The sequence below is a fragment of the Sciurus vulgaris genome (assembly GCF_902686455.1).
Source record: "Sciurus vulgaris genome assembly, chromosome: 19".
Taxonomy (NCBI): domain Eukaryota; kingdom Metazoa; phylum Chordata; class Mammalia; order Rodentia; family Sciuridae; genus Sciurus; species Sciurus vulgaris.
This window is the reverse complement of record NC_136480.1, coordinates 23,072,872-23,094,921: the sequence shown is the minus strand read 5'-3', so window position 1 is coordinate 23,094,921 and position 22,050 is coordinate 23,072,872. Positions and strand designations below refer to the sequence as shown.

Sequence of the window (22,050 nt, the reverse complement as noted above, 5' to 3'; positions counted from 1 at the left end):
AACATACATGTGCATTAAATAAAGTCTCACCCCCCCCCCAAAAAAAAAAAACCTTCGATGGCTTCACTCTTCATACTTTATATTTGGGTCGAGACGCAGACTCTAGGCTGCATCTGAGATCATGGTGGGGTTCCTGAGCTAAACTGAAAACTTCGGGTTGGCTGAGAAATTAAAATGCAAGAAGAATCCGGAGCAGAAAATGCTGCTGCCTTTTTCTTTTTATTATTCTGGGACACGAAGAGTTTCCCCAGCAAGTACCTCCCCACTGTCTTCACACTCCGGCGCCAGGAAAGCCTCGTGTTTTCACTTCACCTCGGACCGGTTCGGTCGGCAGGCATGCATCTCTAATAATCTACTTGTAACTGCGTGGGAAGCAAAGGGGCAAAGTAACAGGCCACAGGACTCACGCTGTCTTAACCCAGATGTCTGTAAAAGCACACGGTTGTCACAATTGCTATCCCAAATTTTTACAGAGTGCAGAAACCAGTGACCATTCCTGCTGTTAAAAGTCTTTCGCTTGGGCATCTAAAGATGCTTTTCAAACTTCCAAAGATGAGTTATTATTGTCTTCTTTGTGCCCCCAAGGAAATGACAAAATGCATTCTTGTTTTTTTAAATGCCCCTGTTAAAAACTAAACCTTGGAAAACATACAAGAAACATTATCTTGGACATCTTTCTTTTCCCCCTACTATAGCAACAAAAAAATGTGCAACATCAACAGAACCCAAGTTCAGTTTTATTTTGTTTGTTTTTTAACAAGTCTGTCAAGGGTGATACAGGCTACACAGTGTAACCACCTTAAGGAAGATGACATTAAGTCCGCAGCAACCACCTGCTGGTGAAAAAACAGGACTAGCATCTCAAAAAATTTACAAAAATTTAACAAAATATTCTAAACAGCTATCTTTATATCCGTAAACAAAGTATAAAGAACTGGCTTATCCAGTGTTCACTGCACGTCAGACAGGTGGCAAAGTGAGAGAGATCGTCTTCAACTTTAAAAGAATAACAATGAAAACTAAGCTAGTCTATTCCCCGCACTTGACCGTCCTAAGGGCTCTCGGGGCGGGAGGGGGCTGCAAACAGGCTAAGGCGAGACGGGGTCTGCTGGCTGTCTGGAGGGCGCACGGGGCTGGCCCGCTGGGACACAGCAGGGCTGGTGCTCTGTCACAGACACGCGGCACCTGCGACCCAGCAGGAGGGTGGTTTTCTCCTGGTTTCTGAGACCCTCCCGGGTCCTCTCAGGGCATGAGGAGGGTGGCCTGTGGGAGCATGCTGCTGTGGAGAGCTGGGTGGTGGACCGGCACTTCCTGTTCAGACAAAAGGAAGGTGGCGTGGACAGGCACGGGCAGCCCGGGGCTGCCAGCCGGACGGCCGCCCGCTACTCCTTCACTTTGCTGATATAGTCGGTGAACTTGCTGATGTTCTCCTCCTGCTGTTCCAAGGCGTCCAGGACGATGCCCATGGGCGTCCTCTTCAAGCCGATCCCCTCCATTTTGTTCTCCAGCTTGTTCTTGAGGTTCCGCAGCCGCAGCGAGGCGTGGATGAACATCACTGCAGAGAGGGAGCACGGTGAGCAGAGCCAGGGCTCTCCCCTGCCGCTCCCGCCCCCCGCCGCACTGGGCGCCAAGGCCTCCCTGGCCAAGCCCCCCGTGGAGGCCCGGCCTCCCTGCGGCTGCTCCAGGCGCACACGATTTCTCTGGAGTTTAGTCCAGAGGTCTCCCACCTGACGGCCGCACAGCTTCCTTCGCCCTGACACCCTCGGCTTGCAGATGCTGCTTAAGTACCATGACGTTCGACAGGAATCCAACCCAAACAGAAACCCACTTGGCCGAGGTGGGGACAAGGACTTCTGCCTGCTGGGAGACTCTGCATGCTCCCTGCGGGAGGCACGCGGGCAAGCCCACCCTGGAGCTGTCTCCTGGAGTCAGTTTTCCAGTGTGGCGAGCATTAGGAACTGCCCGCCCCCCGTTTATGGTCAGATTCCTGGGCCCTCTCCTGGACCTCCTGAGCAGGAACCTCGGAGTGAAGGGAATCTGTACCTCAAGCAGACGTCCATGTGACCTACACCAGGGGCACGTCCAAGCGCTGCAGAGCCTGCTGACAGACAGACCCCACTCTCTGCACCCCAAGTTCCAACTAAGAATGGGGTGGGACTCCAGAATCAATCTAGCCACATATTCTCATATCTTTTGTTTGATTTTCATGCTGCTGGGAATGGAACCCAGGACCTGGCACCTGTAGGCAAGCGCTAACCACTGAGCAGCACCTCAGCCCAGGGCTACTCTCACAGCCTCAGGCTTGTATGTGGAAGGGTGGTAAAGTCAGCAGCTTGGTTCAAACAGATCACTGAAACATGAGCCTCTACCACATAAGAAAAACCTGAAGACAATTTAAAAAACTCTGATTCGAATATTCTGTCCACCAGGCAGAGGGTCCACCTGTGGATGCTCTGAGCTTAACTTCACAAAACCCCAGATCGGCAGATGATTTTGTACAGGTAAGATGCTGTTTTAAGTCAAAGGGACGTTCCTGCCACTTAATGCACTGGAACTTCAATTGGATTTCTGCTGAGGAGATGGGGAATTTCTCCCTCCTCTAGTTGAGGCCGCCAGTGTTTGGGATCCTTGTACATGATGCATGTGCAGTTGAGAAAATGGCTAGTTTCTCTTCACCAGAATCAGAGTGCTTGGGTCCAATGTTCTCATGGCACTAATAATGATCTGAGTAAGAGGAAGTGATCTACTTCCAAACGACAAACATGCTCACCCCTGCGTCAGGCCGCTGTGAAGGGCAGGTAGTATAGACACACCTGCAGCCAGCGAGGCTGGCCCCACCGTGCCAGGTCCTGCTGTCTGACTCGGGGCTGTTATGGTGTAGGTGTGAGGTGTCCCCAAAAGCTCACCTGTGAGACAATGCTGGAAGGTTCAGAGGAGAAACCACTGGGTGGTGGGAGTCTCAACCCAGTCAGTGATTAACCCCTGAAGGGGATTAGCTGAGTGGTACCGGAAGCAGCAGGGTGTGGCTGGGGGAGGTGGCACTGGGGCGTGGCTGTGGGCCCTACATTTGTATCTGGTGCGTGCCACGCCCTGGCCTCGCCTGGAGCCCGAGGAGTGGAGCCTGCTGAGACCTCTGAGGCCCTGAGCCCCTCAGTGAACCTTGCCCCCCTGCGGTTGCTCTGGTGGGGTCTTCCAGCCACAGCAGTGGAAAAGCTGGCTGAGACAGGCTCCTGTGCGTTTGGCTGACCCCCGTCTCCAGCGCGTGCAGACAACGTTTGTGGGATCAGTGAGCCACTGGGCCCTGGTCTCCCAGGTCAGGAACTCCAGAGCAGAGGCGGGTTCTGTGACCCCACGGGACACCTGCGCTGCGTTTTTCTTACGAGAAAAGAAAACTCGGGTTGACTTACACAGCAGAGGAAACGTGATGCCGAACACGAAGACCATGACTCCCCCGAACATGGAGATGAGGAAGTAGCTGGCCAGCATGACCACCATCACGAAGGCCGTGGGGTACTGCTTCTTCATCCGCCGCAGGATGTCCTTATTGTGCGCCGCCCAGACGAAGCCCGTGAACACCAGCACCACCACCAGGCCTCCCAGGATCATGTTGAAGGGGCTCAGGAACCTGCAAGACGGGGGGCAGGGGTGAGCTCAGAGCCCAGCACCAGGGGCAGCGGAGCAGGGAGGAGGGCAGAACGATTCCGAGCACGCCCGAGCCCTTCACCTAAATCAGACGTGAACCTCCCGCCTGTGGGGCAGCTGCCTTCAGGGCTGTTCCCTAGTAAGCAGCTGGGGCTGAAGGTCAGAATGTGGCGCCTGGCTCCGAGCGGGCCTCTGGCTCCCACCGGGGCCTCCGCCTTCCTGGAGGACCACAGGGGCGCCTGAGGCCTCTCGGGAGGTGGTGTGCTCGGTGTGCTCGCTGTGGTACTGCTGTGCAGCACGCGGGAGGCTGTTCCCAGCTGCCAGGGCTCCTTCCCGTCCTCCAGGGCTTGCCGGGTGGCTGAATGTCAGGCAGCCCCGCCATCTGCAGTCGCATTCTTGTCCTCCCAGGTACAGCATTTTAAAACTTTTACTTGAAGCCCTTGCTTCTCCTGGAACAAGAAACTCTAACCCCCGGGCCCACTTTCCCTCCTCCAACAGCGGGCAGGAGCACCCTGCACCCTCGGCTTGTGCAGAGCTTGTCGCAGAGGCCCGTGGCCAGCGGCCTCAGCCAGCGTTTCTCTATGAGCCGCTCTTGGCCACACCCTGCCCATCCTGGGAGCACTTGAGTCGGGCTCAAGAGTCGTGAAGCGGCCATGGTTGTTACTGACCGACTGATTCGCCTGTTCACCTGCAGGGCTGGAGATGGAGGCCGGCATCCCGCCCCGCAGGGCCGTGTGCCACCACTGAGCTACATCCCAGCTCCGGTGCAAGTGAGCAACACTTCACAACGTGGGAAGACACGGATGATGTACTGAGTGAAAACGACGAGACCACAGCAAGACATCTCCGGGAGGGGAATCGCCACACAGGTGAGGCAGCCCGCAAGTAGGAACTGCTATAATTTTATATTGCACTTTGGAATCAGAGATCAAATGAACACTTAAGTAAAAGAAAATATGTAAATCAAAAAGCAACCTGCAGACCCTCCCGGGCCAGCCCACAGCACCTCGCCTCCCTCCTGCCACCGACCCACGCCCAGCTCACTGTCTGCTGCCTCCCAGCCCTGCAGTGCCCCAGGCTACTGGCCTCTCTGCACTTCTATTTTTATTTTGTTTTATTTTAACCTGTTTTATACCTGGTCTCTGATATAACTCAAATTGATTTGAGAAAGACAAAAATTTCCTAACAGGCCTGAAAATAGGGCAAAACTGATACCCTCTTTAGCAGGTGCTGGAAAGCTGAGTAGAAGCGGGTCAGCACCCAGGTCCACCCCTCTGCTCCTGGGGAAGGAGGAGGGCCAGAGAGGTGAGACCCAATCGCTGCGCCGGGCACCGAGCGGCAGCACCAGCAGGGCCGGGGTTACTCCCATTTCCTTTTTCTATTTCATAGTTCAGCAATGGCCGTGTGTTACTTGAATGACTAAAAATGCCTGATCTTTAAAAACACAGATGAAACTCAAACACACCCCTTTACGAAAGCCTCGACTTTGGCCTAGAAATGTTTCTCAGCTGCACTGTGAAGCAAGATCAAAATTAACACAGAGAAAGAGAGTGGGGCTCAAAGTTTAAGGAAAAGGCTTTGTGTGAACTGCAAGTAGGGGCTGACTACAGAGGGCACCAACTTCTGCGTCTTTCCAGAACATTCCCTGAAACAGTCACTCAAGATGATGTGAAGAAATTCATGTCAAGCTTTTCCTATTTCCTTTCTTTCTTTCTTGGTGGGAGAGGGTGGTCCTAGGGATTGAACCCAACCACTGGGCCACATCCCCAGTCCTTTATTTTTGTGTTGTTGCTTTGTTTTTAAAAGGGGTCTCCCTAAGTTGCTTAGGACCTTGCTAAGTCCTAAGGCTGGCCTTCAACTTGAGATCCTCCTGCCTGAGCCTGCCGAGTCACTGGGCTGACAGGCTGTGCCACCATGCCAGCAAGCTTCTCCTGGTCCCTCTGCACAGGTGGAGCGGACATCCAGGCCGAATGTCTGCTGGACAAAGAACCAGGAAAAGCCAGGCCTGCCTCAGGCAATTCCAGATTGGCTTCCACCTGTTCCCGCAGCTCAAGTTCAGGGGAAAGAAGGAGCAAGGACTCGCATGGAACTGGTTTCAGCTTACCACACCCCAGGCGCAATCTATAATTAGAAAGTAGCAGAGTTTCCAGGATGGAAAAAACTGACAAAGTGACTTGATTTTCTTCCCCGTTCTGATTACACGCAGTTTCACTGAGACATGCCGCGCCATGCCCTGGGACCCATTTGTTCTTAGAGCAAAATAACACACAGACACAAACACATACCACACCCCACACCACACACAGACACATAGACACACCACACACATGACACACCCCCAACACACATACCACACCCCCCCACACCACACACATACCATACCACACCGCACATACACCACACACACAAACACCCCCCCACACACGAACACCCCCCACCACATCACACACACACCACACATACACACACCACACACACAAACACCACCCCACACACATACCATACCACACCACACACACACCACACACACAAACACCCCCCACACACAAACACCCCCCCCACCACACCACACACACACACATACCACACCACACACACAGACACACCACACACACGACACACCCCCCACACACATACCACACCCCCCACACCACACACATACCACACCACACCACATATACACCACACATACACACACCACACACGCAAACACATACCACACCACACACATACCATACCACACCCACACCACACACACATCCATCACACAGACACACACACCACACCACACACACACCACACACATACCATACCACACTGCACATGCACCACACACACAAACACCCCCCACACAAACACCCCCACCACACCACACACACACCACACATACACACACCACACACACACATACCACACCACACACATACCATACCACACCACACACACACCCACCACACACAGACACACACCACACCACACACACACCACACACACAAACACCCCCACACCCGCCACACACATACCACACCCCCACACACCACACACATACCATACCACACCGCACATGCACCACACACACAAACACCCCCACACACACAAACACCCCCACCATACCACACACACAAACACATACCATACCACACACATACCATACCACACCACACACACACCCATCACACACAGACACACACACACACCACACACACAAACACCCCCACACACGCCACACACATACCATACCACACTGCACATGCACCACACACACAAACACCCCCCACCACACCACACACACACCACACATACCACACCACACACATACCATACCACACCACACACACACCCATCACACACAGACACACACACACACCACACACACAAACACCCCCACACACGCCACACACATACCATACCACACTGCACATGCACCACACACACAAACACCCCCCACCACACCACACACACACCACACATACACACACCACACACACAAACACATACCACACCACACACATACCATACCACACCACACACACACCCATCACACACAGACACACACACACACCACACCACACACATACCACACACACAAACACCCCACCACCACATACCCCACACCACACACACACACACACACACACACACAGATTCCATCTTCCAGTGCATGTGTCTGGGAAGCAGCTCTTGTCTGCAGTGCTTTGAGCCAACAGTTGTGCTGTGAGTCTCCCCCGTCGGGACAGACCTCCAGCGTGTCTAGGACAGGGTGCTGGTTGTCTTTCCTGTGGACAGCCGCCACTGGGCTCTGTGGAGTCTCATTACTGGTAGTCCATGGATAAGGGGGTGGAAGAGAGGGAGGAGGAAGACAGGCCACTGGTCCTCCTGTCCTTGGTGGACGCAGGCCCTCGTTACGCAAGTCAAACCCTTAAATGTGTTCTCTATTGCGGGACAAGAAGACACACGTAGAAATCGGCCCATTCCAACAAACCACTGATAAATCTCTTTCTGCGACAGTTTGAAATTCTGGTGGAATCCTTTATGGCTGCAAACGTGTTCAGAATTCCATCACAATTTTTCTTTAACTGAGTCTTACAGGATGATCAGTCCTTTCGTGTAGATGAATGAACTGAGACCCAGAGAGGTGAAGAAACTGGTCAAAGGGATCCGGGAGAAAGAACGGGTTGCCCGCCGTGACAGCAGCTCACAGCATGACCCATCCTGTCATCAGCTTTGGGCCCTCCCTGTTCCCGGTCCCTGCAGCTGGGGGCAGCAGCCAGGACAGTGCTGGGAAGTCCCTCGGCTGGCAGGCTCCTTCCTGAGGGAAAGTGTCTGGGAGAGGGTGTGGACGCACGTCCTCAACTGGCCTGCGTGTGATTCAGCGGGCCTTATCGACAGTTTCCGCATCAGTGGCTCTGGGCAGCTGGGGGGATCTTGAACACTCTCCTCATTTTACACATAAGTAACTAAGGAGTCCCAAGTTAACGCACGTGCCCAAGGCCACCAACCAGGGCGGAAAATCTAGCACATGTAGCCCAGCAGCAACCCTCAGATGGACCGAGGTGTGCATTTGGCCACAGTGCCATCGAGCCTGCACCAGGGCGTGTTTCCTAAGCCCGAGCCGCTCCGCGTGGAGTTCAGTTTCCTACCCAAACATCTACTTCTGCACTGTGGTTCCTGAGGAATCCTGAGTCACCAATGAAGGGCCACGCCTCCCCCTCCAGCCGGCTCCAGGGCCCATGGCGCCCCAGGACTCGCCTGCCTGTGCCCAAGCGTCACCCCCACTCCCTCCAACCCCTTCAAGTCTCCCAGTGGGCCCGGCACACATTTATTTGTGTGTATTGGGCAGATGTCTCTGGCCCTCCTAGACACAAGCTCCATTAGGACGGGGACCATGACATATTTGGCCCCAGCACCCTGCCTGACACAGAGCAGGTATTCAGTAAGCGTGTGCTGGAGGAAAGAAGCTTCAGGAGCCAGCACGTTCGCATACAAGTAAATACGGTCATCCAGCCAGCAGCGTGGCCAGGCCTGTGTCCCAGGTACTCAGGAGGCTGAAGCCCGAGGATCGCACATTGGAGGCTGGCCTTGGCAACTTAACGAGAACCTGTCTCAAAATAAAACATAAAACGGGCAGGAGTGTAGCTCAGTGGTAGAGTATTGCCCCAGTACCCCCACAAAAGTACTTCCCTTGGCTAATGTCTCCAGCCGTGAGCTGAGTGACACACAGTGCGCCTTGGACAAACGCTATGATTCTCACTCTCCACTAGGTAGTCCTAGGGAAAGTCCCTGGCTGGTCTCTTCACAGAGCTGTGATCAAGGAAACGATGAGAAAGCCACAGTGGGAAGTCACCTGAACCTCCCGCAGGTGTAACGGGTGATCAGCATGCAGGGAGGGGGTGGGAGGCTGGAAGGGGCACTGGGGGTGCAGGGAGACTCCTGCCCGGCAGACCCACCCCTCTGCAGGCCCCTCTTGCTTCTTGATCCTCCATGGACCCCAACAGCCTCCTGTGGTTGTCCCGGTTTCCCAGGGCAGTGCCTTGGCAAGAATGACCTCTGACCATGAAGGACAAAAGTGGCTCTGGATGCAAATTAGTCTGAGTGACTGGCAAGGGTCATGGGGTGAAGAAGACTTTGGAGAAGCTAAGGTGGGACCAGAGCCAGTCTCTTTTGTCACAGCTGCATTAGGGAGGCCCAGAGTAATAATTGTGTGCTCGATAAGGGCAGATATATATGTATATGGCATCCTGTGTCCGTGGTGCTGCCCAATTCAACACTCACATCCAGTGACCCACCACCAGCAGCTGCAGGCACCTAAAGGCACTCATACGAGACATACCTTATGAACCTGCAAGCTTTGTTCTGCACTTACTGCTTGTTTTATTTATAATGAACGACAGGTTGGATATGAGTTGGAAGAAGCCCTAAATCCGACACTTGCCCCGCAGTGGGGCATCAGGGAATAACACAAGGCTCTGAGTGGCTGCACAAAGTACTCCTTAAACCTCACATCTGTGAACACACGCGAAGGAGGCGAGCACACCGAACCCTCCAGAGGGTTCCCTCTGTGTGTCCTGCCTGGGCTCATGGATACGCACAACCCAGAGTTGTTTTTTTTTTTTTTGTTTTGTTTTTGTTTTTTATTGTAAACAAATGGGATACATGTTGTTTCTCTGTTTGTACATGGCGTAAAGGCATACCATTTGTGTAATCATAAATTTACATAGAGTAATGTTGTTTGATTCATTCTGTTATTTTTTCCCTTCCCCCCACCCCTCCCACCCCTCTTTACCCTCTATACAGTACTTTCTTCCTCCATACTTGCCCCCCTCCCTAACCCTAACTCTAACCCTAACACTAACCCTTCCCTCCCCGCCATTATGTGTCATCCTCCACTTATTAGCGATATCATTCGTCCTTTGGCTTTTTCAACCCAGAGTTTTTTAGAACTAGTGTAGGGAGATATTTATTTGTTTACAAACTGTTCTTCCTGGATGCTCTGAGCAGAGCGAAGTTTAAAAAGGAAGGTTCCTGAGAATGATTACTGCATAGCAGGCTCCTACAGAGCCCCAGAGAAAGCCGGGGTTGGACGAATGCCAATGGGCTTGGTGACACGTGGCCCTTTCCCAGACCCTTTCCCACAAGCGGTCCTGTTCAGCTGTCCCCTTTCTCCTTCTAAGACAAGATGCTCAGCCATAGGCTGCAAAGCAGATCAGCAGAAGTAGGAACCACGTTCTGGTTTTCTGCTTTACATGGGCTTCTGCCCGCCAAGTGCCTTCATTAGCCACTGCATAATGGAAGGGAAAGCAGGAAATCCTACCTACTTAGGTAATGCTTGCAGAAGGGACGTCAGCCTGCAGGTTTTGTCTGAAATCACAGGCCTTGAAAGCATTCCCTGACTAGAAAGCAAGACTTATGCAAAAGACAGAGGAGGGGTCAGGTGAACCTTCTGAAGGTAAGAGACAAAGCACAAAACCTAAAAGGTTCATGAGTCTCTAATACTGCCACTGAGTTTGGTTTTAAGTAGATAGGTCAAGAACTGGATCTTGATTTTAGACCTGGATTCCTGTAGAGTGTTCTGTACCCCTAAGTTGACTGGCAGCTTCTGCCTTCTAAGAGAGGGCTTTGGGGATCCAGAAGATGTCTCATTCATGTACATACTTAACCTAGAAAAACCATAAACACTTCCCTACAAACGGAAACAGGAACAGCCAATCAGAGTGCGGCTGCGGAGAAGCCAAGAAGCGTGGCTTATCAAGCATCCGAAGATGATTTAAGGAAAGCCAGTTCCTACTAGATGAAGAATTTTTAAATAGTCGAGTGTTAACAAACCTCTTAAAGCCCTACACTCAGAAGCAATGCAGGGCCATCTGAAGGAACTGGACGCACTGCCTGCCACCTATCTAGTGTGACTGGAGAGGCCGGGGCGGGGGCGGAGCTGCTCTCCTGGCCGCCCTCCACGCCTCCGGATTGGGCCCGGACAGGTGTTCAAATGTTTGTTCAGTCCAGGAGAAGCCATCTGAGCTGTGGGTGAGAAAAGTAAACTTGAATAGCCCTTTAGGGGGTCCACATACTCAGTGCCCCCTCTAATCCCAACACCCGGGAGTGTCGGAAGTTGGAATCACACAGGGTAGGTCAGGAGGGAAAGGATGTGTGTGGGGGGTGCATATTTTTGTGGGCTTGCTGTATTGCCATGAAAATTAATTCTACTGTTTCCGGGGCTGTCTGACTGCCTGTCTAGCCTCTAAACAGAAGGAAGCTGGGATCACAGTCTTATTCTCTCCCAGGACTCCTGGCACAGGGTCGGGAAGCTGGGTAGTGCTTCCTACCCTCTGCTGCATGAATGAATGAGTGAATGAATGAAGCAACGCATGTGAGAGTAAGAGAGTAAAACTGCTGTTGAAGCCGAGGGATCTAAAGAGGGTTTCCTCTAGCTTTAGCCCGGATAGACCGCAATGCTGCCCGCAGGCCGCTCCAGAGCACCCCAGAGCTGCCTTGCCCTTTCCTGTCCGACCACCTGGAACCTGGCCCTTCACGGCAGCGTCTGAAGGTGCAGACCATGGAGCCCTCTCGACACCCAGCGTTGACAACCACAGGCTCCTGCGTGTTTCGGAACCACGCTCACTTTGAAAAAAATCACAGGGATGTGTTTTTCAAACCAGGATGACCAGCCCTCCAGAAACGCCTGCCGCTCGGGTGACAGGGCAAGTGGCAGTATGGAGCCTACCTTCCTGCTGGCCCGAATGGCCAACCACCTCGAGGCAGTTACTTTGGCTCACTCCCTGGGCAGCTACCCTGCTCTACCTCAGGGGAGGCCCAGATGCGCACTCGAGGACCGCTGTGCCTGTCTGGCTGGAAAGGCAGCAGACGCATTTATTGTTGCAATTCCTGGGTGTGGTTGATGATTCTGGAGCCACACCAGCAAATACGGGTTCTGAGGGCAGAGAGGGGTCTCTGAGAGTAAGGTAAGGACAACCGTGCGAATGTGAAGAGTCGGGTATTCTGTTGGGTTTAGTTCATCGACGGCTTCAGAAAATTTGCAATATGGTTTAAATGAAAAATCATTTCACTCCCTAGCAACAAACCAAGCTACTGTTAGCATCTTTGATTCCGATTAGCCACGTGACCCCAAGCTCTCCTATTTCCTCAGTCAGGGACCCCAGTAGGACCAACAGTTCTCAATTCAACTTGGCGGAATCTCCGTCGTGCGGGGAGTTAAGGGAGGAGACCAGCAGATCCCTGGCCAGAGGTATACATTTAGAATCTCTGAGGGTGGCACCTGGACACACAGGTGTGTCTGTTTAAATTCTGCTGGTCTTTCTTTTCATCCAGACCAGATCAGTGCTTCTGAAGTTTTAATGTTCCTATGACTCGTCTTAAAACGTGGAGGCTGACCCAATAGGTCTGAATGGGGCCAGGGAATCTTCATTTCTGACAAGCAGACAAGGCGGATGCAGCTGGTCCCTGGCCCACTCTGGATGGATTTTTCCAGTCAAGATCCCTTGGCTTTCGACTAAGCACACACAAGCTCCCACGGTGCGGCACATGCTCCTGAATGACACGGCAAGTACAACCGACTGTCGCCCTGATTTCCACTTTACAAAAAGAGGCAGCGGCTCTGACGGCTGCGCGCCATGTGCAAAGGGTATGCTGCTGTCAAGATGTTCCATGTCCAGGATGGAGAAGGCAGTCACATTCTCCTCCTTCATCAGAAGGGGTCCTGGCTGTTTTCAGCAAAGAGCATTCGCTAGCTTGTTATTCTGGCTGTTGCTTTTAAGTCACTCAGTCTCTTCTGCAGTGATGGCTGCATCTCAAATGGAAATCAGAGCCCTTGACAGGAAGGAAGTTGTATAAGAAGCACCAAAGTGCACGCATCCCCCTGCACCCCTGCCTAGGAGGACACAGTGACTATCAGCTGGACAGGGGCTGCCGTCGGTCGCTCTGTATCAATGAAGTCCTTCCACTCTGGTTTTACAGCAGTGGAACTTCCGAGCAGTAAATGTCAGCATTCCACAGAAGACAGACAGACGGAGTCTGCAGAACCAGTAGGGACTTCCAGGAAGACCAAGGAAAAGCGACGACAGGGCAGTTTAGTAAACACAGGACGATGATCAGAGCTGCGTAAAGCTTCACATCCACTCGCTCTCCTGTGCGAGAGGTCAGGACCCCAGAGCAGCTCTGTGAGATAATTATGAGAGCTGCTTTTGCAGTTTCTTGGGAAGAAACTGGAGTTTAGTGGACAGAAGGAATCGCCCCGATTTTCCAGGTGGTTGGTGGCATTTCTCAATCACCTGAAACATCTGCAGGCATTTCCACTGTGGTGACTGGAGGGTGTGCTGCTGGGGTTCCGGGGGGCAGAGGGCAGGGAGGCGGCCAAGCACCCCAGTGCTCAGCACAGTCCCCTAACAAAGATCTACCCAATGCAAAATGTCAACAGTGCTGAGATGGAGAAGCCGAAGGCAGAACACCTCACCAGGACCTCAGAACAAAGCACTGCAGTCTGACATAATCTCCTTAAGTTAATCTTGACACAGCTGCCGTAATGCTGACCCATGCACAGCAGGGTGCCTGGGCACTGACCAATCCAATCACCCTGGGAGCATCATGCTGCCGCTGTGTGTTGGCACGCTCCTGGGCACTGCTCCGTGGCCTGCTGAGGTCTGGCCTCCACACCTGCTCTGCACTCACCAGGCTGGTATGTGCAACACTGCAGGCCTCAGGAGGCAGAGGACCAGGATCACAACCGTAAAACACAAGGCAAAGAAAAAGTCGTCACAACCAAAGCCTACAACCTGGCCTCAAGGAGTCCAGAGTCTGGAGCAAAGAAAAATGTGAAAGCCCATGGGGTAGCAGGAAGCTCTAAGCACAGCATGTGAGGGAGAAAGGGGGCGTGGCCTCCAGGGGTGACCCCGAGGCGCTGGTCTTCAGGTGGGTGAGGAAACAGAGACGGGGTTTGGGGTGGATGGAGTCACTACTATAAAAATTCTGTCTGGAGCAGGGCACAGAGGTAATCCTCCTGTAATCCCAGCAGCTCGAGAGGTTGAAGCAGGAGGATCAAAAGTTCAAAGCCAGCCTCAGCAACTTAGTGAAGCTCTAAGCAATTCAGTGAGACCTTGTCTCTAAATAAAATCTCAAAAGGGCTGGGGATATGGCTTTGTGGGTAGGCGTTCCTGGGTTCAATCCCTGGTACCAAAAATAAAACAAAAAAAAGACACTGTCTGCATTTCTCAGCCCCATCTTGGTAACACCCAAAGAGACAACAGTAGTGAATGACATTTTGTGGAGAAGAAACGGGGCGGCTGGCACTGTTCTGAGAGCATGGCCTGCGTGAACAGCTGGTCCTCAAACAGGCCAGTGGGTGGGCAGTGCCATTAGCAGAGGCCCAGGCTCAGGACAAGGTCGCGTAGCTAGCAACCTGCAGCTGGCACTCAAACTCAATCTGGTTTCTACCGGCTCAGGGAGCAGAAGAGTGAAAGCTCTAAGACTGGAATCCATCCAGGCTGGAATCCATCTCTGACACACGGCTGCTGCTGCGGCTCATGCACCTGCCCAGCCTCCCTCCTAGGAGGAAGCCCAGGCTCTCCAAGCCCTGCCCATCAGGACCTCGAACGCACTATGCCCCACAACCCCGCTCAACCTCTACCTTGGGGCAAAGTCCTCCCCATGTTTCTGGGTCTGGTCATGGGGCTGCCTCTCCCTTCCTGTAATCTCAACTGGGGGCCCCTCCATCTTCTCCTGACTCCTTTCCAGCATGAGATTGTCACCAAGGCCAGAGGCCTCCAAAGCAGTTCCTGCGGCACCTCGGGAACCACTGGTGAGCAACTTCAAACAGTCCTCGCCCTGGGCAACCACTGGGCCACGTTTCCAGAGTCATGGGAACTATCAAGGGCTAGTTCAGGAGCAAGACTATCGGCCTCCAGCAGCGCTGACCTGCCCAGCTGCTGCCTCACGGAACAGGAGAGTTCTCTTCAGGAAGGGACAGGCCCAGATCAGCTGAGCAACCTGGCCCTGAAGGTATTGGGTTTCTTCCAGCTTTGAGCAACTGGAATGCCAAACCTCATGACTGCAAGAGAGATGTCATGGTAGTTAAGAGCACATGCCTGGGTCTGCGACTTTGAGTAACTCATTTAACTTCTCTGAGCCTCAGGTTTAACAATAGTAATCCTTTACTTATTAGGTTCTATCACAGAACGCAGATCATTGAGTAATCAGTAGACGAAGCCCTCAACATATGTTTTTTGTCGTCGTTGTTGTTGTTATTAAGTGCAATGAAATAAAAGAATGATTTGTGTTGGGGGGACTATATAAAGTATGTATTTTTAGGTGCATAGAAAACAGTTGAAGGTTATATATCAAACTTTTGCTGGGTTGTGAAGGGCATTTCACATTTTACATGAATGTAATCCTCAAAAGAACTTTAAAAAATAAGAATAATAATAATAAAGTACTTCTCACTTTTTCCTTCGAAACTGCCACCAGCAATCAAGGGGTGAATTTGGAAGGGGAATGAGAAGAGCCAACACCCCCAAACCGACAGTCAGTGGCTTAGGCACCACAAGGAGGGAGCTATATTTAGTCAGGGGCTGGCTCTGGCCTGCACAGTGAGAATAGCTCCCATCAAGCTGCAGGCTGCCCAAGCTTGTGTCTGATTTAGTCAGCAGCCTTTTTAGAAAAAAGATAACAAAAACGCTTCTTGTTTTTGTACATGTGATTGGTCCGTGTCAAACTTTGCCTTGTATCTGTTTTGGGAGTTGCCAAAAGAAAATACCCACATAACTAGATCACCAGATAAGATGCCCTTGGCTTCTTTACAAAGAAAAGGAAAGTGAAAACAGCAGAGGCAAACCTGTTCACTACTTTTTTGTTTTCAAAGCAGTTTCAGAAAAGAAGCACGGAGCTGGGGGAGGTTGGCCCTGGTTGCAGCAGGCCTCAGGCCTGCCCTGCCCTGTCCAGCAGCTTCCTGGCTGCTAGTCCAGTCAGGGCCGGGGAGCCTCTGCCCTCTGGGCACAAGCCATGCCCAGGGAGGATCCCACACATGGGGCTTCTGCTTCTGCAGGGGTGACCGCTCTGAGCCACACCCGGAAACTCAACTCTCCCCTCCCCTGTGCTGTGCGTTGGCTCCTTCAGCTTCTCAGAAAATGCCATGTGTCCCTGGAACAGAATCCAAGTCTGATTCATCCTGCTGTGCTCTGAGCTTTGTACAGGGCCTGAAGCAGGGAGGGGGCTCAATAAATAAGGCAACTCACAGCGCGCCGACTTAGCGCCCCATCCCACCCACCTTCTCCCACACCCTCCAGTGCGAATTGCTCATTTTCTTCCCAAGTCAGCTTGCTCTTCCCTGTTTGCTCAGAAGTAGAGATGTCAGACACTTCTTTTAGGGCAAGTGAGTCCTCGCATTTTAAGCCTTAGGGTGGCTTTTTCTTTAAAGATATGTAGGAGATAATTGGATGGAGAACCTTGTCACCCAGCTGGCAAAGGTGAAGAAGCATTTTTTAGAGGGTCCATGGCCAGGAAGCGTGGTTTCTAGAGGTGTGTGTGTGTGTGTATACATGTGTGCGGCATCTTAATTAACCAGGGTAGTTTAAAGTATCAGATATACTAAGATGCCAGGCTCAGGAGGGAGGAGAAAGTGAGCAGGCTGGCGAGGGGGAACTGCCAGAGACCCTGCTCCCAGACAGGTACCCTCTGCTCCTGGGTTCTACGTTCTGTCCAGTCTGGCAGGCATTGGGTGGCCTTTGGGGACACACTCTGGTCCTCTCTGGGTGGTGCCCAGGCAGCCCCAGGACACGGTACATCACTTTATTCTCATTTTCAAAAGATGGTGGGCTGTACAAATATCTCCCCAGCAAGAGCCTGATCCCAGCACAGAGGGAGAAGAAATTTCCCTGCCCAGGGTGGGGCCCTCTCCCCGTCCAGGCCCAGCCCTCCAGAAGGAGCCCAGGCCCATGGCAGGTGGTGGGGCCTCCAGAGGGCCAGCGTCTGTTCGGAATTGCCCAGCCTGGCCTCCAGCCTCTCTGCTGGCCCACAGGGAGGGCACACCTTTCAGCCCTGCGCCCTGACCCCAGCCGCTCGGCTGCAGGGAGGGCACACCGGTGGCTGCGGGCGGTGTCCCTTGGAGCTGAGGACTGTCCGGCGCCCTGACCCAGCCCCTCGGCCGCAGGGAGGGCACAGCGGTGGCTGCGGGCGGTGCCCCTAGGTGCCCGGGCCTGGCCTCCAGCCCCTCCGACGGCCTGCAGGGCGGCACGGCGGGAGGCCCGCGGGCGGGGTGCGCCGGAGCCCAGGGCGGCCCAGGGCCCGCCTGGGCCGGCCACTCACCCCACGACGGAGATCATCATGGCAGCCACCACCAGGTAGTTGGTCTGGTAGTAGAGCAGGTTGCTGACCACGCGGTTGTTCCATTTGGAAATGTCCCTGAAGTCCGGGCGCGCGAAGCGGTCGGAGCCGGGGAAGAAGTCGTCCCAGGCGCGCAGCGGGGCGATGCTCACGTCCATGCTCGCGGCCGCTCCTCGCCTGCCGCGCGGCCGCCGGGACGCAGAGGGGACAGCGGGCCGGCAAGGTCGGCTCTGCGGTTGGCGCGCGGCTGGGCCGCGGAAACCCGGCGCGGGCGGGCGTGTTCGCCCTCGCCTCCTGATTGGCTCCGAGCGCGGCTGCCAGCGAGGTAGGGCCAGCGCCCAGCCCCGCGGCCGGCGGAAGTCCCCGCAGGGAGGCGGCCCTGCCCTCCCCTCCCGCAGGTCCAGCGCAGCCTCTCCTCCAGCTTTAAGTGTCCAGCGGGCGAGTGCGATTGCTCTCGGCCTTGCAGGAGGAAAAAACAAAAACAAAACAAAACAAAAAAACCCAAAAACCCAACACCCACTTGGCCGTGTTCGGAAGCCGGTCCGGGCGGAGTGGAAGGCAGGACGGCGGTGGCGGCACTGGAGGGCGAGCTGGGTCTCAATTAAATATCACCAATCTCGGCGCATCTGAGTGCAATCCCCATGCTTTCTCTGCCCCACTGTGCGTCACCGCACGAAATCAACTGGGCCCAACGGGAAAAGAGGACCTGGACGATAGAAGACTGGCCTGTCTTCAGCTTCTTTATTCTGCATTTCTGTTCACTGCTGGCAGAATTATTGAACTGCTGTGCCGTCTTAATAAAGTGATAGACCACTCTCTGAGATTGTTGTTTACATCCTGAAAGTAAACAGTTGGTGGCTGGGAAACCGCAGTTCTGCGCTTTGTGCTTCCTGGGCAGGAACCTGGATCCCACTCCAAGAAAGCTTTCTTAGTTTTCTTCCGATATTTAGTGACAACTTGCACTAAGGGAGCACAGTATTTTAACAGCTAAGGTGATGTTTTGTATCCCAGCCCGAAGAACTGGCAAGAGCTGTATTCACCGCAAATTCTCTTCCCAGGTTCCAAAGGGTGGTCTCTTTTCAGTTAAGGTGCTAAATACTACAATAAATATATTTTTTTCTTTTCTTTCTTTTTTGCTACTGGGGATTTTAACCACCAAGGGGTGTTTACCACTAAGCCACATCCCCAGGCCTTTTTATTTTTTTGAGACAGGGTCATGCTAAATTGCCCAGCCTCTCTTCCTCTGCGATCCTCCTCCCTCAGCCTTCTGTATCTCTGGGATTACAGATGTGCACCACTGCGCCTGGCTCAGTAAACCTCTTACATCAAGTACATGAAATAAAAGTACAATCATCCCTCGGTATCCATGGGAAATTAGTTTCTAGACTCCCCCCATACTTAACTTGATAACTGCTTAAATTTTTGTATTTAAAATGGCATGATATTTACACACACTCCCACATGCTTTAGATAATTTCTAGATTACTTATAATACTGAAAACAATCAAACTGGGAGCTGTGGCACAAACCTGTAATCCCAGCAACTTGGGAGACTGAGGCAGGAGCATCCCAAGTTCAAGGCCAGCCTCAGCAACTCAGTGAGGCCATAAGCAACTTGAAACCCTGTCTCAAAATAAAAAAATAAGAATAAAAAGGACTGGGGGTGTGGCTCAGTGGTACAAGTCCCTCTGGATTCAATATGCAGTACCAAACATAGAATAAAATAAAAAAATAAAACTGTTAGGTCTTTAGGCCAAAGTAACTCCATTTTGAAAATCAGCACCTGCACACCCAGGCATGATCTTCCTGGCAGGCCGACCCTGGGAGAGTCCCTAAGTCCTGAAACCACAGCAAAGACGTCAAGTAACAGTCACAGGACCAGACCGGTTATTTTTTAACTACTCCATTGTACATGACTATATAGTTTAGAAGTTTTTCCTGCAGGCTGCTGCTCCTTGCAGAGAGGCAGCCTGGCAGACTTTCGCTGTCAAAAAACCTTTGCTTGAACACAGAGATGTGTCTCTCTTGGATATTTGCGCCAGCTACCCTAACCAAAACAATGTAAAGGCTTTACATTACATTAATGCAATGCATTACATAAGGAGTTGTTATGCTACATTGTTTAGGGAATAATGACACAAAGAAATGTCCATTCATTTTCATGACAGACAACATTTTAAAATGTGTTTTCCATCTGTGGTTGGCTGAATCAACGGATGGGGACTGTGGGGGTGGGGAGGTCTGTATTTCAATTAGTTTCATAGTGTGGTAGACAGAATTCTAAGATGATAGTGCCCAATACCATAGTCTTTAAACCTGTCAGTGGGACTGTTTTAACATACTAAATTCACTCAGATCCCCAACTTTCAAAAAAATTGAAAAGCAACAAAACATACTTAATACAAAGTCTAGAAGACATTTCATTGTCTTTGGCTTTCGGAAGGCAGCTCAGGAACTTAGGGTGTCTCTGACAAATCACTAATGCTACTGATGTTCAGGAGTTTGGCAACTGAATCAAATCAGGGCTGAGAGACATACTTGGTGCTGCTTTTTAACAGTGTTTAAAACGTGACCATTTTCCTGAGCTCTCATATTTTCTTGGATATGAGAAAATGGGAGGGTTTAAGTCAGAAGAAGCAAGATTAGCATCCCAGACCCTTGCTCCCTGACAGGTGATCTTAGGGACATTACTCAGTTTCCCCAGCCTCAGATTTTCACATATAAACTTCGGGAGAACATCTGTCACTCAGCTGAGGATGAATGAGGGAACGTTTGGGGAGTACTTAGTGTATAATAGATGCTCAGAGTTAGATGCCACTGCCGTTAATGACTGCGGGGTCCGTGACTCATCTGGGTGGTATTACTAGTGCTTTACCTGACCTGTTTTCTGCCCTTTTTAATAAACATTCACATTGTCATTTTATTGTGGTTGCATCTGGGTGTACAGAGAGAAAAGGCTGAAAATGTTCAATACAATGTCAACAGGTTCTCTGCATCTTCAAGGCTCTGTGAAAGCCCTGTGGGGGACAGCAAGGAGAAAGATGCCACCCTGCTCTGCTGGGGACCCTGCGATGTGGGGAAACTCTGCTTTGTGTGGGGCGGTGAGGAGGAGCGCTAAATAGAGATGTGCCAGGCCTTCTCTCAGTTACAGGAAGTCCGAGGGCGGGGAGGAGCCAGGAATCTCAAGATGCCGCAGTGTGGGCAAGCTGAGTGAGCCATCTTGGTCAAGACAAGGGCAGGAGCCCGGAGCTGGAGCTCACTATCTCACTAGCCCCACTCCTGCTGGTGGTGAGAAGAGCTTTCACCCCTGACTGCTCGGAACTGCTGACCAGAAGCCATGGAGCGCGTAGTTATTCCCAACAGTGTGACTGCCCACTCACCCCAGGCTCTCGGTAGCCAACAAACATTTGTTCAGCGTGTTTGCACTGATCTGCTTACACCTCCCAAGAGGTTTCAAAGTAAGCATCAGAGAAGACTGAGAAAGTGTCTGCACCTTCTGCCGCTCTCCCAGTGTTGACCTTGCTTCTTCTCTCTCTGGTTTGAATATGGGATTTTTCTTTTTCCTCTACACAATTCTACTTTTGCTTTTGCTAGAGAATCTTTGTTTTTTGGGTACTGGGGATTGAACCCAGAGGCGCCTAAGACCTGAGCCACATCCCCAGCCCTTTTGTATTTTGAGACAGTGTCTCCTAAGTTATGAGGCTGGCTTTGAGCGTTTCATTCTCCGGGCTCAGCTTCCGCAGACTCTGGGGTTCCGGGTATGCGCCATTGTGTTCAGCTTAGAATCCTATGAAATAAAAACTAAGCACATACCGTTTACTTGAGTCACTGTTTGGAAGTAATCAGAAGTCCCCGCTTTTTGTCAGTCTTCTTTGGAGGTGGGGGAGGTAGAAGTGCTCAGATTCACCATAGAGATCTTCCTGGAGCTTGTATGTGGGGCCTTGTGCTTCTAGATAGGACCACCCTGTCTGTCTCCAAGCCTAGTGTATAGTCTAAAAGTTTATTGTGTGTTCATACTTCTGTTGCTGGCAAGGGCAGGTGGCTGGTTTTAATCAGTCAGCTTGAGCCAGTGTGTGCCTGGTGTCATCTATCAAAATGCCACCACTGTGAGTCAGGGTGTCAGTCCAGGGCAGGAAGATGTGGGGCAGAAGCCTTTGCATCATGGTGGCCCAGCTCCATACAATACCTAGGCCTGTTCTTCTGTAAAATGTGTATGAGACGACTAGGGAGTTCCTGAGGCTCCAGCCCATCTGAGGTGGCTGTGACGCTCACTGCCACTCATCAGAGGGTAACCAAAAACCAGCTTTATTAGAGGCCCAGCCCACAGGAGCTTATTTTAACAAACAAGTGGTTTAATCTCAGTGGTTTCCTTCTGTGGAATTGTCTGGGCAGGTTAAAGAGGTTTCTGAGAAGAGGTTGAAACACATGATCCAGGAGGGGCTGGCGTCTCCTGGTGTCCCTGCCTGGCGTGGACTCATTTCAGCTCAGCGAATGCTCTTGGTGAACGTAATTGGTGGATCATAAAGGACAAGTGTCCTTAAGGTGTGATGAGGAATAAGACAAAGAGGAAATTAAATATCGTAA

General features: G+C 52.1%; 1 protein-coding gene across 1 annotated transcript; it reads right to left on the bottom strand.

The window, feature by feature from the left end:
- Window positions 1–717: 717 nt before the first annotated feature.
- Window positions 718–17,824, bottom strand: ARL6IP5 (ARF like GTPase 6 interacting protein 5). The gene is made up of 3 exons (XM_079122447.1): window positions 17,449–17,824; window positions 3,408–3,625; window positions 718–1,555 (listed from the first exon to the last, which is right to left on the bottom strand). The coding sequence occupies exons 1-3, from the start codon at window positions 17,622–17,624 to the stop codon at window positions 1,383–1,385; spliced, it is 567 nt and encodes a 188-aa protein (XP_078978573.1). The 5' UTR covers window positions 17,625–17,824; the 3' UTR covers window positions 718–1,382.
- Window positions 17,825–22,050: the final 4,226 nt, after the last annotated feature.

Coding starts and splice junctions, on each gene's coding strand:
- ARL6IP5 (XM_079122447.1), bottom strand. CDS start 17,624: ATGGACGTGAGCATCGCCCCGCTGCGCGCCTGGGACGACTTCTTCCCC. Junction 3,626..17,448: donor ATGATGATCTCCGTCGTGGG/GTGAGTGGCCGG, acceptor CCCGTCTTGCAG/GTTCCTGAGCCCCTTCAACA. Junction 1,556..3,407: donor CATCACGTTTCCTCTGCTGT/GTAAGTCAACCC, acceptor CCCTCTCTGCAG/TGATGTTCATCCACGCCTCG.